We start from the raw sequence: 17,819 nt of genomic DNA, 5'->3' as shown, positions 1-17,819 counted from the left end.
ACTAGAACTGCATATAAATTATATATCGCTTAGAGTCACAAACTGTACAGTAGTGCTAGTAAAAATATCCTGCCGACCTATACACTGCAAGCAGAGGCTTGCATGTCATATAAAGCTTGCTGCTTTTGGGGTTCTATGTACTAATAATCCTGCTACTGCCACAATTATTAGTCCAACTCGCAGGGGATATTTTTCATTTTTAAAAGAAAATATCCCCGCTATGTACCAATGGGGGCTCACAGGGACAGTGGTTGCGGGTTCCACTGTCCCTGTGGAAATCATTCATAGAACTGAAAACTTTCCCGGGGGAAAGAGACTGCCCCTGGAGCCTCCATAGGCTTACAGCAGTTTAAACCATCTGAAGATGGTGTAAACTACCGTGGCTAAACTCCAAAAAGCTTTGCTTTTAGGAGTTTAGTACATAGGGGTCAGATCGTAGTCCTCATCGATAATGAGGACTGCGATCTGCAGCACTAAATAACACTTTGCCGAAGATTTCTGTGAGATCTTCTGCATTGTGTTTTTAGTAGGGATGTGCAGGCTCGGATAGGTTCGAGTTTGCACGTGGAGTTCGGATTTTTCCCTCCAAAAAAACGGAACTCAGAACGAGGCAAAACGTCATCTTACATGGACGAACATCATCATTCCTGGTCTTTTGTCCAGGAATGATGATGTTCGTCCATGTAAGATGACGTATTGCCTCGTTCTGAGTTCCGTTTTTTTGGAGGGAAAAATCCGAACTCCACGTGCAAACTCGAACCTATCCGAGCCTGCACATCCCTAGTTTTTAGTACATAGGTAGGCAGTTTCTGCACAATTTTAAGTAAAAAACAGCTTGATACATAGGCCTAATTTCACAATGCTAATAAGACAGCTGAAAGTCTCACTGGTGTCTGTGCAGCAAAAGAACACCCATTTAATGCATAAAATTCATGAATACAGTACATTAACTGTACGTGGAAACATTTAGATACTTGTTTGAAAGAAAACGATATATTACTTGTGTTGTGAGAATACACCATAACTAGTAAAGGCCAGTGATCAAAAGGTGCCAAAACACAGGCTTTAGGAGGGTCAGCTCCAACAGGCACTTGTACAATGGAAACAGCATGGCCACTTATAAATCATGCCTTTTGCTTAGATTAGCGGTAACACAATCTATTTAACATGTAGCATCTAAAACCAGAAGGCGTATGATGTGATCCCTCACCTGCAAGACAAACGTCTTTGTTTTTACACAAAAAAAATAAGGTGTGCATAAACATGTGTTTTGGAAAATAAACACAAACTAGTATTGAGAAAAATATTGATTAGATCCTAAAATAAACTAATGTACTAATTAAACCAATGTATGGAATCCCAATGGTAAACTGAACAAAATACAAACGTGGTGGGTGGTCAAAAGAGGTCTTAAAACATTTACCATTGTCTAAGAATGTGGTGTTGGATAGAGAATATATTAGATATAGTTTCCAGACATTCTATAACAGGAAAATTAAATATACTTTCCCATGATTGTGGTTACTTTATGCAGTTGTGTTGTCGAGAACTTTACACCGAAATGTAACTGAGCAGTTCTGAGTATAAAGATATAAAACAGTTATACTTTAAATAAGGTCCGATACAGTTCCACAATTTAAGTTCCAAAAGTGAACTGATATTTGGGGACAATCTTACTTTTCAGTGACATTAATCCCTCTCAGAATGTTTTACTGTAACAATGTAGGACACTGTTTTTTCCTTGAAAGAGGGTTTAAAAATTGTATTAAAAAGCCAAAAGTGAGAGCATCTCATATGTAATTTGGATTCAAAATCTGATGAATAAGTTGATTATTATATAATAGAGCTAGTATGCAGGGGTGACCCTGTCTGTGTATCCCCCCCATCACTTAATATGGAACCACTACAACTGAACACAGTGTAAGCAATCATGGGACCAAGGGCCTGATCAGAGTTGGGAATAGAGAGAGAGAGATAGCACTTAACTGTCTACCTGTGTACAAGGGGTGTAAATACATAAATTTTTTGCATGTGGGGTAAATACTGGCTGCTTTTGCATGTAGCTCACAAATACTGCACAGCTTTATTATGACTCTACAATTTAGATGTCAGTTTGGAAACACTCCTCCCAAATCTAACTCTCTCTGCACATTTTAAATCTGCCCCACCTGCAGTGCAGCATGGCTTCACCAAGATGATCAGTTGAGAGAGATAGCTCTCTCTCTATTCCCAAGTCTGAATCAGGCCCCAAGAGTCAAAGTAATTTGCTTCATCCCCCTTACTGGATCTATGGGCTCTTACCAGCAACCAAGCTGCAATGATGGTACAACCTGCTGTTTATCTATATTGGAGTCCTGAGCGCACAACTCGATAGGACGTAAATAAAAGGTTGGTGGGAATAAATGGGTAACCACCACTTTTGCTTAATAGACTAAAACATAAAACTTATTTTCCATACAAACTTACTCCAATATATAGCAATTTCAATTACATTGCAGTTTGCTTGAATAGAAATATTTATTGCAATGTGTGTTAACGTGATTTGACAGTAATTATGGATCAATCCTGTCTCACATTTAGTAGCAAAACAACAGTATTACACAACCATGAAATTATTTTTCCTGATTAACACAGTAATGTGACCTTTAAATATGAACATAATATTTTGGAACATTAAGTCATCATAAGCCACCACATCTCACCCCCCTCCCAGGTAGAACAAAACACTTTTCAAAGAGCTTAGAGTTATATAACAGCAAAGTTCCTCCTCTCAACAGGTTATTGCTGCCTGAAGATAGAACCGCCCTAATGTCAGCACTTTGTAGATTCTAATTCCAGGGTTGCCTGGAAAATAGACACATCTGTAACAAAGCTATTGGAACGGGATGAATGTTTTAAATGCAACACACATACACAAATCAGAAGGTCTAATGGGGGGTATCCACTTAGCGATTTAAACAAGCGATTGCACGATAACGATGTCATTATCGTGCAATCGCTTGCAAATCGCGCATGCATCGGGCATGTTGTGGACGGAAGCGACCCACGATGTGTGTGCCCACGGGTTGCTTCCGACGTCGCCCGTACATGCAGGTCAACCTGACAATCTCATCAGGTTCTGCATGTGCGGGGATGAGGGATGTGCCGGGACTGAACGAGTGAGCGTTCAGTCTAGGCACATCACTAGCTATACAAACGACAGCACGATTGCAATGTCACAATCGTGCTCTCGTTTGTATATCACTAAGTGGATACCCCCCATAAAGCACTGCCTCACCTCCAGATAGCTGATGAGATGGATCAATCTTTTAGTGGTAGCTAATCTATAAGAAACATGCTGGGATGATTTGACAATGGATGTAACCTTTTTCCTTCTGTTGAATAAAGTGCAGCTCCTGGCCAGTATACTTGTGTAGTACATGGCTACACTCTGCACAATTCCCCAACTAACCCAAAGCTTCGTGATACAGTCATACAACAAACAAGGAAACAAATCTACTTTAAATGGCTACGGTTCATCAGCTTTGAAAGATTAGGTCACACATTTTAGAACAGCAATCTACCAACATCTCCCCTCACCTCAATTTATACAACCAATTTTTCCATGCCGGGCACCACTGTTTAGAAATATGGACCACAGCACAATACTTCTTGTCCACTTGACTAAAAGCAGCTGTTTAAATCAGAGTTAGTTTAGAAGTTTGCCAGTGTTTGGCAACCAGGAGATTGGCAATGCCAATACAGGTGCTGCAGCTCTGCCCAATGCTGGGTTAAGCATGCCGACGACAGGGACAGGTTTCCCAAATCAAGGTGGTACCTTGGAAAGGAGCCCATGGTGCTTTTAGCTGGGAAAATGAAGGATACTGAGATCAAATGAAATTACCTTTTAAGTCAGATATCACTTTACGTAACTTTAAAATAGAACAAACTTAAACCTACATAAGACTATTTTTGCAATTAATATGGTAGTTTTCTCCCAACATCCTGCAATACCATAATGTATGAACACAGGAAAACAATTCACAGCATAGCTTTTACCAGTTAAAGTTGTTTTTAGAACTGCACCAGCCTTTATAACTATGGTGTGAAGTTTGAGGGGCCACTAAACATTGCTTTATCTATTAAGTTTTCCAGTGCTGACAGATATACATTATTTTTGTTTACTTTATCTGCAGATTCTTAGTATATCTGTCAGCTATGATGGGGTAAAATACAATGGTTTACTGATAAGAAGACACAACTTGTGTTTGGGAATTCCTGCCTTGAAATCACTTGGTTGATATCTAACAAAAGATTTGGCTATTTGAGCGTTAGAGACCTGCCAGTGACCAGCCGACTAGACACATAGCTCTAGCCTGGCCTCTGAGCATCTAAGCTACATATATACTCCTAGAACATCTTATCGTTGCAACGGAAACAAGAGTTCTAAAAACATTTCAAACTTTAAAAGTAGGCCATCAGTGTCACAAACAAGTTAACCAATAAAACTGCACTGCGTTCTGTGAGAACAAGCCACATTAAAACGTCTTCTCTACAAGATTTCTGCCATTAGAAAACAAACTTCTGTTCTCACTGCAAGATATATAGTGTTAAGAACATTAAAAATAAAATAAATAAAAAAAAAAGGATATAAAACCTTCCCAGATATGCCTGGCAGCTGATTTTTGTCTTCACATGAATTACAACTAAACAATGCCAAAAATAAAAAAAAGATTCCAGATATAAAAATAGATTTCTGTTGCTCTGGCAGTAAATCAAACATTGTAGAGATTCATTACATCAGATAACAGCCTGTAGAGGTTGCACGTGGATCACCCTGTAAAATAAAAAAAAAACAAAAAAAAAAAACACAAAATTAGCTTTCAAAATTAAAAACCTCAATTGAAAAACAATTTTTAATGTCCTGGAAGGATTCAGATGGCAAGAATCAGAGCAGGGGTCCATTTGGTCCAGGTCAATCAACATATGCATAATAACTTTACACTGGTCAAAGCACATTTCACCACTATACAGTATAACTCGTTTTGTAGCTAAGACAGCATTTATTAGAATGTACACTTTCAAATTACTAATAAATGATATGAAGAGATTTAGGGATCTATATACTAATAATCGCGGTACTGCTGAGATTATCCATCCATCATGCAGGAGAAATTTTCATTTTTAATTAAAATATCCCCACTATGTACAAAGAGGAACTCGCAAGGATACGGCTGTCCATGCGAGTTATATCCCCAGCAAATTCTAGAAGTCTATCACAGAAGTGAAAGACTTCTCCGGGGGAAGCTAACACTGCACATGCGCACAGCGTCAGTTTCCGGAACTGGCCGGGGTCTGTAAGAGAAACCGAAAGTTCTCTCCTGCCCCATAGGCTTACAGCAGTTTACACCATCTGAAGATGTATAATTTGTGCAGAATGTTATGCAACAAATAGCTTGATACATAGGCCCCTAAAAGTGAAAACAGACTATATAACAAGGGTAAAAATTATGCGACTTTATGGTGTTAAACTACTCCCAATTTTTAACTCATTACAATAAGTTGTCTGAGTGTTCAAATAAACTGCAATATAATGACAGAATATAGACAACATTTGAATTCTCCTTCAATATCTTCTCATTGTAAAATATATTAATGGTGCTGTCAAGAACGAGTACTGTCAATGTGGGTACACACTTGCACGATATCGGCCCGATTTGCCATACTGGAAAAACAAAATCGGGCATATCGTGTGGAGGGTGTGCCCGACTGAGCTCTCCACATCCACATTGTTTAGTTGTTCATTAAAGTTTGTAATGTGTACCGGCATTTTGCATGGCCCGAGGCGCAGGTAAATCGCTGCGACCATCGGCAAGATTGCCGGTCGTACAAGTGTGTACCCGGCTTCAGAACGGCTTTATTGGATACATCCCTCCAGGGGGCATTTGCTCACTTTGAGGTAAGAGGAGCCTAATTAAGAACAACCATTCAAGTTTCCTGTTGAATGACATTGTAATTATATATTCTTGGGTGCAATAATTTGTTTTCATTTTCAAAAATACTAAAACACAAATAAATATACGTGTGTGTATATACAATATGCAAAATCAAAATATACTATGAAAGTAATGTACACATTGTTTTGCATATGTAATAAATTTATCATTTTAGAAAGTGTAAAATAAAGTATTCACTGTTGGAGACAAAATGTGGGAATGAAAGGGTGAGCCAAGATAAGGAGGGGTGGAGGGTGCAGAGAATAGGGGCGTATAAATGATCGAGAGCCAGATAGTACTGTGTATATTTAGTCATACAGTATAGGTGGCTGCAATAGGGGAAATGACCTGCACCTTATTAAAATTCTATTCATTAAAATATAGTATAAAAAAATAAACTGATTTCTACTGTATAAAAGAGTACTCTTACTAGTTACCAAATGACAAAATTGGAAACCCAAAGACTAATTCTAAGTAAGGCCTGTACGCACTACTCTCCATAATACGTACATTGTAGTTAGGAGCTTCTCTTGGCATCAGACTATGGCCCATATTCAATGTGAGGCGAAAAGTCGCGGATTTTTCGCCTACATCGCATTTTTTTGGAGAAAACTTTCCGTGCACGCTTTTCGCCGTATTCAATTTCAAAGGACGCTAAAACAGCACCCGGCGAAGCTTAAACAAGTGGAAAGTCCTGTCAGATTTGGGGAAATCAGCCTGACACCCCCCAAAAAATGCTCTGACATGGGGGTTCACTATGGTACCCCCTGATTTGGCTTGCTGAAGGTATTTGGTGTTTTCAAACGGGCTCAAAAGCTGCTAAATAGTGTTTTTGTGTAAGTGGGGGTTTTTTTGCAGAAAATAAGTTATCCCAGCAAATTTGGGGTACTTGAAAATGGGGGCCAGCATATTTTAAAGTTGCTAAAGTTACGTTGAAAAAAAAAAAAAAAATTGTGAAAAATCCACCTGCCGCAAGCGCCTGTGATGAAAAAAAAAACCTGGGGCATATTTGGGGACCCCCCCAGAGTCAAGTTCGCTAGTTTTTAACTTTGTCCCCCAACATTTTTTTTTTATCCCCAAATTCAAAGTGTTTTTTTTGGGGTGTCCTTAAGTGTTTTTTTAAAAACTGTCTGAAGGCTGCACGGGGGTTCCCGCAACATTGCACCCCAAAACCCCAATTTTGCACTTTTTTCCGCCTGGTATTCATAGGCGAAAAAGCATTTCATTGACTTTCTGCCTAGGCGTACAGTCTTCCAAATTGAATATGGAGTAAAATCAAAACAGGCGAAAATGACGTCATCAGCGAAAAGTTTTCGCCAAAAGCTTGCGAAACCGTCTTTTCGCTTCAAATTGAATACGGGCCTATGTTTCCTGCACAACTCAAGTGTATACATGCATGTGTAAACTTCAAATATCGTAACCCCCCGTCCCAAATATAAAAAATACATAAAATGAACACAAAAAAGTTTCTAACCTGCTGATGAAAAAGATCTTCCTCCCCAAAATCTGCTTCTTCGTCCTCTTCATCCTCCTCTACACTGGAGAGAACAGACTTTAATAGTGTTCTCACCGCCACTTCCTGTTGGAATAGTGTGAAGAAATGATCAGGTCACAAATGACATGTATAATAAAAAAGGTATGCACAGTACATAAACAATGCAACATATATATCAAAGCATTATTTTGATTTTACAAGAAAAAGAAAAACCGAAGTGTGCAATGTAAAATTTAGAAATATAGTGAAATAAAAGGAGAAATAAAATGCCAACAGAAATTAGATTTTTTTTATTAAAAAAAATATAATATATCTAATATATATATATACATACATACACACACACACAAACACACACAGCCTATCCACACTTATAAAAAAAAAATATGAGATATGGTAAGAACTTACCTTTGTTATCTCTATTTCTACGAAGTCCATTGGGTTCCACAGGATACCTTGGGGTATAGGTGTGACGTCAGTCATCGGGCACCATAGAGTTAAGCTTTCAGCCTCCCAGGATGCACTAGGGTCCCCCTCCTATACCCCGCCCCCGAGCCAAGGCACCTCAGTTAGTTACCAAGCCATAGGCCGGAGGAGGAGAAGGAAGAGAGAGAAAGAAGATCTGGATACACACAAGAATCACACTCTCACCAGAGGGAGACGGAAAAACCGGTGACCAGAACAAAGCCCATCTGCAGCACAGGTGCGACAGGGCGGGAGTCCTGTGGAACCCTATGGACTTCGTAGAAATAGAGATAACAAAGGTAAGTTCTTACCATATCTCATATTTTCTACTTCAGGGTCCATAGGGTATCCACAGGATACCTTGGGGATGTCCCAAAGCAGTATCCTTTAAGGGTGGGGATGCTCCTGTGCTGAAAGGAGAATCCGCCGCCCGAAGGAAGCATCCTGAGAGGCGAAGGTGTCAAACCTGTAATACCTCACGAAGGTATGGACAGAGGACCACGTAGCAGCCTTGCAGATCTGGACTGCAGAGGCACCACGTCGAGCTGCCCACGAAGGACCCACAGACCTAGTGGAATGAGCCTTCAGAGAAGGAGGAACCGGCAGACCTTCATTACGATAAGCTTCAGAAATAGCCATACGGATCCAGGCTGCCAAAGTTTGCTTTGAAGCAGGCCAACCCTTTTTACGGAAGCCATAGAGGACAAACAAAACGTCCGACTTCCTAAACGAAGAAGTGCGGTCAACATAAGTCCTTAAGGCCCGCACAACATCCAAAGTGGCCTCACCCACTGAAAGACCAGGTGAGTTAAAAGCCGGAACATCAATTTCCTCGTTAACATGAAACTGGGAAACAACTTTGGGAAGAAAATCAGGCCGAGTGCGGAGCACTGCCCTGTTCCCATGAAAAATCAAGAAAGGGGGTCTACAAGAAAAAGCCCCTAAATCAGAAACACGTCTGGCCGAAGCTATGGCCAGAAGGAAAACAGTCTTCGCTGTTAGCCATTTAAGATCCACTGAGCACAGTGGTTCAAACGGCGGTCCCTGGAGAGCCCTCAGGACCACAGCCAAATCCCAAGGCGCCACAGGTGGAACAAAGGGCGGCTGAATGCGGAGAACACCTTGCATAAAGGTGCGCACATCCGGGATTGTAGCAATCCTACGGTGAAACCAGACAGACAGGACCGAAACCTGTACCTTCAAAGAAGCAAGGCGAAGCCCATGATCTAGTCCCGCTTGTAGGAAGGCAAGTATCCTAGACAGACGAAACTCCAGCGGTGCATAACCTCTCGGTCGACACCATTGGAAGAACGTATGCCACACGCGATGGTATATCCTCGCGGACGACGGTTTCCGAGCTCGCAACATGGTACGCACCACAGAGCTGGAAAACCCCCTGGACCTCAACATGGCTGTCTCAACAGCCACGCCGTCAAATACAGCCGAGCCAGGTCCGGGTGAAGACAAGGACCCTGCGACAGAAGGTCCGGTCGTAGCGGCAACTGCAGAAGACTGTCCACGGACAGACCCTGAAGGTCTGAGAACCAGTGCCGTCTGGGTCACACGGGAGCTATCAACAGAAGCATCCCTCCTTCCTGTTTGAATTTCCGGATTACCCGTGGAAGAAGGGAAACCGGAGGAAACAGGTATGTGAACCGGAACGTCCACCGGACGGACAGAGCATCCACCAGAGACGCCTGTTCGTCTCTTGTGCGAGACCCGTACACCGGCAACTTGTTGTTGTGCCGGGACGCCATGAGGTCGATCTCTGGAAGACCCCACCTGTCCACCAGCAGTTGAAAAACGTCCGGGTGCAGGGACCATTCCCCCAGATGAACGTCCTGGCGACTTAGAAACTCCGCCTCCCAATTTAGCACTCCCGGGATCAAGACCGCTGATATGGCCGGAAGATTGCGCTCCGCCCAAACCAGGATCTGAGACACCTCTACGAGAGCCGCCCGACTTAGTGTTCCTCCTTGCCTGCTTATGTAGGCCACGGTGGTAGCGTTGTCCGACTGGACCTGCACCGGGCGACCCTGGAGACCTCGATGTGCCTGCTGGAGAGCATTGAAGACCGCACGGAGTTCCAAGATATTTATTGGAAGCTCCGCTTCTGTCGGCGTCCACCTGCCCTGGAACAAGTGTGGAGCCGAAACTGCTCCCCAGCCCCGAAGACTGGCGTCCGTTGTCAACAGGACCCAATTTGGAACCCAGAACGGACGTCCCTTGCTGAGCTGGGTCGTCTGCAACCACCAGGCAAGGGACAGGCGAACCTCCGGGGTGAGCACTATCGTCTGGGACTTCAGAGACTGAGGCAGCCCGTTCCACTTGGACAGGATCAGGTGCTGCAGAGGTCTAGAGTGAAACTGGGCATATTCCACCATGTCGAACACCGACACCATGGAGCCCAGTAACCTCATCGCCGAGTGTAGAGACACCCGGCGGCTGTGCAGACAACTGCGCACCCTCGACTGTAAAGCAGAGATCTTTTCCTCTGTCACAAAGATCCTTTGCTGTCCCAAGTCCAATAAGGCTCCGAGGTGCAGAATCCGCCGAGACGGGATTAGAGTGGACTTCTGCCAGTTGATTAACCAGCCGAGCCATTGCAGCAGCGCAATGGTCAGGTCCAAGTGGCGTAGAAGGAGCTATGGAGATCCTGCCACTAATAACAGGTCGTCCAAGTACGGCAACATGCGGACTCCCTGCAGCCGCAGAGAAGCCGCCATGACCGCCATTACCTTGGTGAACACACGCGGTGCTGTCGCCAGGCCAAAAGGTAACGCCCAAAACTGTTAGTGGCCGCTGCGGATTGCAAACCTGAGGAACTGTTGATGGCGCAAAAGAATAGGAACATGCAGGTAAGCGTCCTGTATGTCCAATGACACCATGTAGTCCCCAGGTTCCAGCGCCAGAATAATGGACCGTAGGGTCTCCATCCGAAACTTTGGCACCCGCAAAGACTTGTTGAGAGCTTTGAGGTTGAGAATCGGACGATACGACCCATTGGGTTTCTGCACCAAAAAAAAAAAAAAAAAGATTTGAATAGAAACCCTGGCCCCTCTGGGAGAATGGAACAGGCACTATAACTCCAGCCTGGAGCATAGTGTGCAAGACCTTCCGCAGCTCCGTGGCCTTGTTCCGGTGTGATGGTAGACCCGTGGTGAAGAATCGAGCCGGGGGTCTGTGCCGGAAAGAGAGAGCGTACCCGTGGGAGACCACCTCGAGAACCCAAGTGTCTGTCGTGGTGACCGACCAACATCGAGCGAACTGCAGCAGGCGGCCTCCCACTTTGGGATCCCCCAACGGGAGGCCCGGACCGTCAGGCCGCAGGCTTGTCATCAGGCTTAGGGGCCGGACGTCTGGTACTCCATGCCTGCTTCCGGGGCTTGGCCGATTTTTTGGGACCAGCCTGTCAGGGAAAAGACTGTGGTTTGGGCCTGCCCTGGGCCCTATAAGACCGAAAGGACGATGGTCCTGAACCAGAAGGAGCCGCGGCCGACGGGAGACATGCCGATTTGGCTGCCGCCAGCGTGGCCACAATCTTGTCCAGATCTGGACCGAAGAGAACTTCTCCGTTAAAGGGCAACGCCTCCAAGCCCTTTTTGGAGTCAGCGTCCGCCTTCCAGGATCGCAACCACAAGGTGCGACGAGCAGCCACCGCTGCTGAAAAAATTAGAGACACCAGTGTACTAATGTCTAAGGCCGCCTCGTTGATATATGTGGCCGAATCACAGAGATTACCAATCAACTGCGTTTGTTCGGCCGGACAGTCGGAATCAAAGGACGCCTCCAATGAATCCGCTCAGCGCTCCATCGCTCTGGCAACCCAGCAAATGGCCATAGCCGGCCGCGCTGCCCCCCCCGCGAGGGAATAAGCGGACTTCAGGCAGATTTCCACCTTGCGGTCCGTAGCATCCTTAAGAAAGGACATGGATGGCATCGGCAATGTGGCACTACGGACAAGACGTGTCACATGAGAATCCACCTGTGGAGGGGATTCCCACTTAGCGAAATAATTATCCGACGTATAAGCCACCGCCAGGCGCCTCTGCGCCTGGTATCGCTTGCCAGGCTGTTTCCACGCCTCCTCTAAATGGTCCATTAACTGACCCGAAAGAGGAAAGACTGTGGCGTCACCCTTCACATCCTTAAAAAAGGCATACTTGGATTTAGCAGCTGGGGGAACTTCGTCCTCAATGACCAAGGCTGTGCGGACTGCCCGAATAAGTCCAGAAATATATACATTGGACCTAGCGTCAGCGTCCTTAGTATGAAGAGGTTCCTGATCGTAAGGATCCAGAATCTCCCCATCATCAGACGTCCCTTCGTCATCCTCATAAGGAGCCGACAGAGACGCCACCGGCCGTTTATGTGGCCGCATCACAGTCTCCCCTTGCAACACATCCGACAAGTGCTGTACAGAACTCGTCAGGGAGTTAACCCACGCCGGCTCCAGAGAAATCGGGAGACTGCGGGGTACCACCAATTGTCTTGGGAAACCCTGCATGGGTGACGACACCACTGACTGCTGGGACAAACCCATCTGAGTAAAAGCGGGCTGCGGAGCTAACTGGCCCACTAAGGTTGTAAGCGCCTGAGCGAAACAAGCCCAGGCGGCTCCTGTACCGGTACTGTAACCGTAAGAGGCCGCGCCATTGACAAACACTGCCGGCAGAGGCCCTCCGCGCTACCCTCCCCCTCCGCTAACGGTACTTTACACGTAGTACACTGCAGCCGGAGAGGAAAATCACTTTCAGACATGATGGTACTAAGTATGTGAATTGTATTTTAAAGAGGTGAGAGACCACCCTGCAGCACCGCACCGCAAGGGCTTAGCAGAACGAACAGGGACAGTAATAAAGCTGACAGTCAGTATAGAAGATACAGGCAGCAGCGCTAGCACAGTCACATACAATGCAAAGAAAATCAATTCCTGCACTAACCAGCGCTGATCACTCAACTACACAGACACAGGGTCTGGTAGGACACAGCGCTGCATACACAGACCTGACCACGGCGGAGGAGAGGTATGCGGGGGGACCCAGACCAAGATGCTTCCTTCCAGGCTTCCAGCAGCGTTCACCATGCGTTCAAGGAAGATGGCCGCCGAGGAGCAGAGGGGAGGCTGGCCTGGGGGAGGAGGGCTGCTACAGGACCAGTCGGCAGTGTGCAGAGAGGGCTGTGTGCAGCGGGGGAGGCGCCGGCTGTGAGACAGGGAAGGCGCGCTCCCCTGGCATGCATTTAACCCCCAGGACGCCGCAGCGCTACCGCTCTGCTGCGGTCCGCTGTCCCAGGGGGGTAGTGGAAGCGCAGGTTCTTACCTGGCTCCACGCTGCAGCCAGTCCCCAGGTAGCCCCCTGCCTGGGGACTCTGGACCATGTAACAGAGTGGACCCACCGCGGGACCCCGCTGCTTACCTTGCTGTCCCCCTTGAATCCGGCCATGGTCCGGAACATCTGGGGTCACCGCTAGCTGTGACCCCAGATGCTCACCAGCATCCCCGGATCGGTACCGGCGTTCTGGTACCGGCGGGGGTGTAGGGAAGACAGCATGGACGTCAGGACTGACTGTCCATGCTGTACATCCAGATGTGCAGCCACAGCTGCATACAGGAAAGCTTCAGGGGCTCTTCTTAGCCCCCACTCCAACAGGTGCACCAGACTCCGGCCGGGCACCAAACTAAACTGAGGTGCCTTGGCTCGGGGGCGGGGTATAGGAGGGGGACCCTAGTGCATCCTGGGAGGCTGAAAGCTTACCTCTATGGTGCCTGACGTCACACCTATACCCCAAGGTATCCTGTGGATACCCTATGGACCCTGAAGTAGAAATAGGATTTTTGGTCACCTACATGCAATTCGCTCCTGCAAGTTGGGTAAACAAATGTATTTAATAAAGGATAAGGGATTAGGGATATACCTCTGCATTAGGTTTTGGTTTAAACAAAGAAATATTTGTGTATTGGCCCCAAATGACTGATATAGATCACATGAGTAATTAACCTTTGGGGGTGCTGCCAAAGACAATAAGAGAGTAAACATGCAAAAAGAAAAAGCATTGTCTCTTTGTTGGCGCACATAAGAAAAAAGAAAAATATGTATAATTTAACTTTTATTATACTAATTAAAAATCACTACCTTTTTAGTGAAATATGAGATCATAAAAAATAATTAAATTGTTGAAACAAAAATGTATTGTAAGTATCGTTATTTTTTGAATTATTGACATTACATATATCTCTATGTCCTATAATATATTCGGTTGACCTTCTGATTGATCACATAATAATCATTAATCAAATAAAGTGTATATCATCAGTGATATATTGTCATCTATTGAGTATGGTCTGTAATAATTTCATAAACTATTTATCCAAAAGGAGGAATCAGTTAAATAATTGATATAAATATCATAACCACCTTTATTAGGAAGATTATTGTCTATCCTGGATTATTGTCACATGGGATCATGTGTCCAGTATCCAATATACAGACGTCAACTTCCCATTGGGGTAAAATATGATGAATCTTCTTATTATCAGATTCACAATACGTAGGGAGTGTAAAGGGTTAACTCACAAAAACGGGTGCGTTAGGGTTTGTTATACATCCTACAAGCCTTTATGTGCAGAAAGATATTTTTATTGTATCATTCCTTATTTAAATATATAAATCCCAATATGATGTGCAGAGGAATCAATAGTATCCTCTAATAGATATTATATATTGTGTTAATACATTATCTGATATTTTTGTACTGCAAGTTAACAATCCTTTTTTAGGAATTCAGCAATAGTATATATCAATTGTAGTGCCCCCTGTTGGTTATTTTCATTTGTGTTGACACCGCACTATATAATATTTTATATTGCCGTATATGTAACACCCTCTAAAGGATATTACACATTATATCAATACGTGTTATTGGTTCTTATGCAATCAAAAATCTTTTTAATACACTCCCTATTCAGTGATTCATATTGCAAATCAACAACTCTTGGTTGGAAATTCAGTAATAATATGTACCAATTACAACACCCCCTATTGGTAGCTTTACTTAATATTAATACTGTATTATGAGATGTTATGTGTTGACATATAAGTTATTATAGCACCCCCTATTGGATGATTCACACTATGTTAGTACAGCACCATACAGTAATTTGCACACTTAAGCATATCAACCACAGCACCACCTATTGGTTACTTTTATATTTTATTAAATTTGTGCAGACAGTTATTTTTATTGCAGCGACCCCTGTTGGGTATATTTACTGCATGTGTAAAGTAAAAATCTCTATTGTTTCTCACTATATTAGTTTATAAACAATTGTATAATCAGACTACTGTTTGCCATTCCAAACAATTATTTAGCGGGATACAAGTGATATAACAATCTTTTTAAGATATATCATCGAGCATTAAAAAGCTATCAATGCTCTGTAAGATTTGTGCAGTCAGTTGTTTTTAATTGCAGCGCCCCATGTTGGGTGTATCCGTTGCACGTGTAAAGTTCTCTAGTGTATCCAGTTCCCACTATATTCATTTATATTAATTGTATACTCAAGTTATTATTTACCATTCCATTCGACTATTTTAGTGGGATACAAGTGGTACTCCAATTTTCTTAGATCAAAACATAAGACATGAAAGAGCAATCAGAGCTGTTCATGCCACGCCACCTATTGGATACTTTTATATTACTCTGTAAAATTTGTTGCAGTTACTTTTATTGCAGCGCCCTCTGTTGGGTGTAATTGCTGCACGTGCAAAATAAAATTCTCTAGTGTCTCCCACTATATTAGTTTGTATTGGTTATACACTCAGGCTACTATTTGCCTTTCCAATCAATTATATAGTGAGATATAAATGGTATAACACTCTTAATTCACAACACACAGCATGAAAGAGCAATCAAAGCTCTTTGCAAATTATGTAAGGTGTTATTTTTTGCAGCGCCCCCTGTTGGATGTATCGGCGGCACATATAAAATTTTTAATGTATCCTGCTCCCACTAAATTAATATATTAATTGTAAACTCAGATTATTTGCTATTCCATACAGTTATTTAATGGGATGCAAGTGGTACAACAATCTTTTAAGGTCACAACATAGAGTTTGAGAGAGCAGTCAGAGCTGCCCACGCCAACGTACGTTTCAAAATTTAAGTTTTTTTCAAGGCAACCCGTTTGTGCCTGTTAGTATGGCTTTATTGAAAAATAACAGCCAATTAGGGCATGTTTCTATAATCATGTGAGCCGCCGGACCAATAGCGGACTGTTTTACTTATTGCTGATCACATGGGGTATCAGGCCAATCAGCATTGGCCTAACTCCCTCCTAACATGTGATACCAGCTTAGTCATCCCGGCACTCATGACCCATTCAAGCTGAAAATTAGTCATCGCCTTCTATACGCGTAGGACGCCGGGTCAATCAACAGCCTGCTCCACTCATCCAATCAGGACTCATCAGCGTCATCACCCAGGACATTGGACCAAATCAGTCATCTTCAATCAAAACAACATGATCTTATTACTAGGACCCATAGCATCATGTTGATACGTTACCTAGCAACCAGAATCACACACTTCTATGGCAAAATCACTTATTCTGTCTAAAGTAGGTCTCTGGTTTGTCGTGTAATAACAAAGATCAGAGCATATCTTATTGATATGAATAGATAACGTTCACTGCACTAAACATATTGATAATCTTGATCATAATCTTTTCCCTTTTATAGATTATTGTTACATAATTATAACCCAATGGAATCATATTGACATTAAATACTGTCATTATAAGTTCTATAATTGTTTTAATTATATATCATAGATTATGCATAATGATCAATTAATGATACAATTATGTTGCCCATATCTGTATATATTACCCATATTTATTAATATTCCTACAAATATTCCTTTAAGATTGTATAAAGGAAAAGGATTAATTTATTGTTACCATAATTAATAAAATTTAGATAAGTGTTTATAAAAAATAAATTAAATTTTAATGGATATCTAAACATTTAATAAAGTATGTGTATATGAATATTGTGACTTGTGTATATGTATTAATATAATGTTCAAAAAATTCACAGCAAATTAAAACATAATGCTAATATTTTGATACGTATGTAAGTGCAAGTAAAAAAACGAAAAGAAAAATAAAAAAAGTGTAAAAAAATTGGTATAATGGATTATTAATTAATTCACTGATTATTGTCATGACCTTACTACAGTCAATAAACTAGTGAAATCTAAATAAGTGTCTATATACACTAAAAATATAATAAACATTTAATAAGATATATTTATATGATGTGCATTTAGTAACTAGTTGGTGTGTTAAAAATATGTGAAAGTGTAAAATTGTGTGAAAAAATAATAATTAATAAAGTGAGATATGACTCCAAAAATCCATTTATTTATAACTTAAATCGACACAAATTCATATCAATAATATATACCTATAAAATTCATAATGTAACTTCATCTATCTAAAAATTTGATTATATCAGAAAAAGATCCGTACACAAACACGAGTAAGGGCCCCTCATTATCGTAATGATTAATTATTAATGAGATAATCCACAAGAAAGAAGAAACAGTATCTAATTATTTATGTATTCCAGTAAATAGATCATAAAAAAGATGAGTAGTTTATGTTTTCATTTAGTCCAAAGGGATGTAGACTATTCATTAGGAAAATCATTCTAGTTTCAAACCTGAGAAGTTCCCTATCTATATCCCCACCTCTAACACCTAACTATTTGGTTTAGACCATTATGAATTACTGAATAGGGAGTGTATTAAAAAGATATTTGATTGCATAAGAACCAATAACACGTATTGATATAATGTGTAATATCCTTTAGAGGGTGTTA

The 17,819-nt window shown here is 42.4% G+C and overlaps 1 protein-coding gene across 1 annotated transcript in view; it reads right to left on the bottom strand.

Moving 5' to 3' along the window:
* Window positions 1-2,498: 2,498 nt before the first annotated feature.
* The window catches only part of LOC148505413 (lamin-B2.L-like), a 78,442-nt gene continuing 63,121 nt past the window's right edge, over window positions 2,499-17,819 (bottom strand). Inside the window, exons 11-12 of the mRNA XM_088448363.1 lie at window positions 7,450-7,554; window positions 2,499-4,816 (exon numbers count right to left, since the gene is read on the bottom strand). Of these exons, the coding sequence (XP_088304489.1) occupies window positions 4,775-4,816; window positions 7,450-7,554 (147 nt within the window). The 3' untranslated portion in view covers window positions 2,499-4,774. The remainder of the gene's footprint in view (window positions 4,817-7,449; window positions 7,555-17,819) is intronic.

This window comes from Taudactylus pleione, unplaced genomic scaffold (assembly GCF_031769625.1).
Source record: "Taudactylus pleione unplaced genomic scaffold, aTauple2 ptg000454l, whole genome shotgun sequence".
NCBI classification, from domain to species: domain Eukaryota; kingdom Metazoa; phylum Chordata; class Amphibia; order Anura; family Myobatrachidae; genus Taudactylus; species Taudactylus pleione.
Note: the sequence above shows the minus strand (reverse complement) of the source record. Positions and strands in the feature narration are given on the sequence as shown.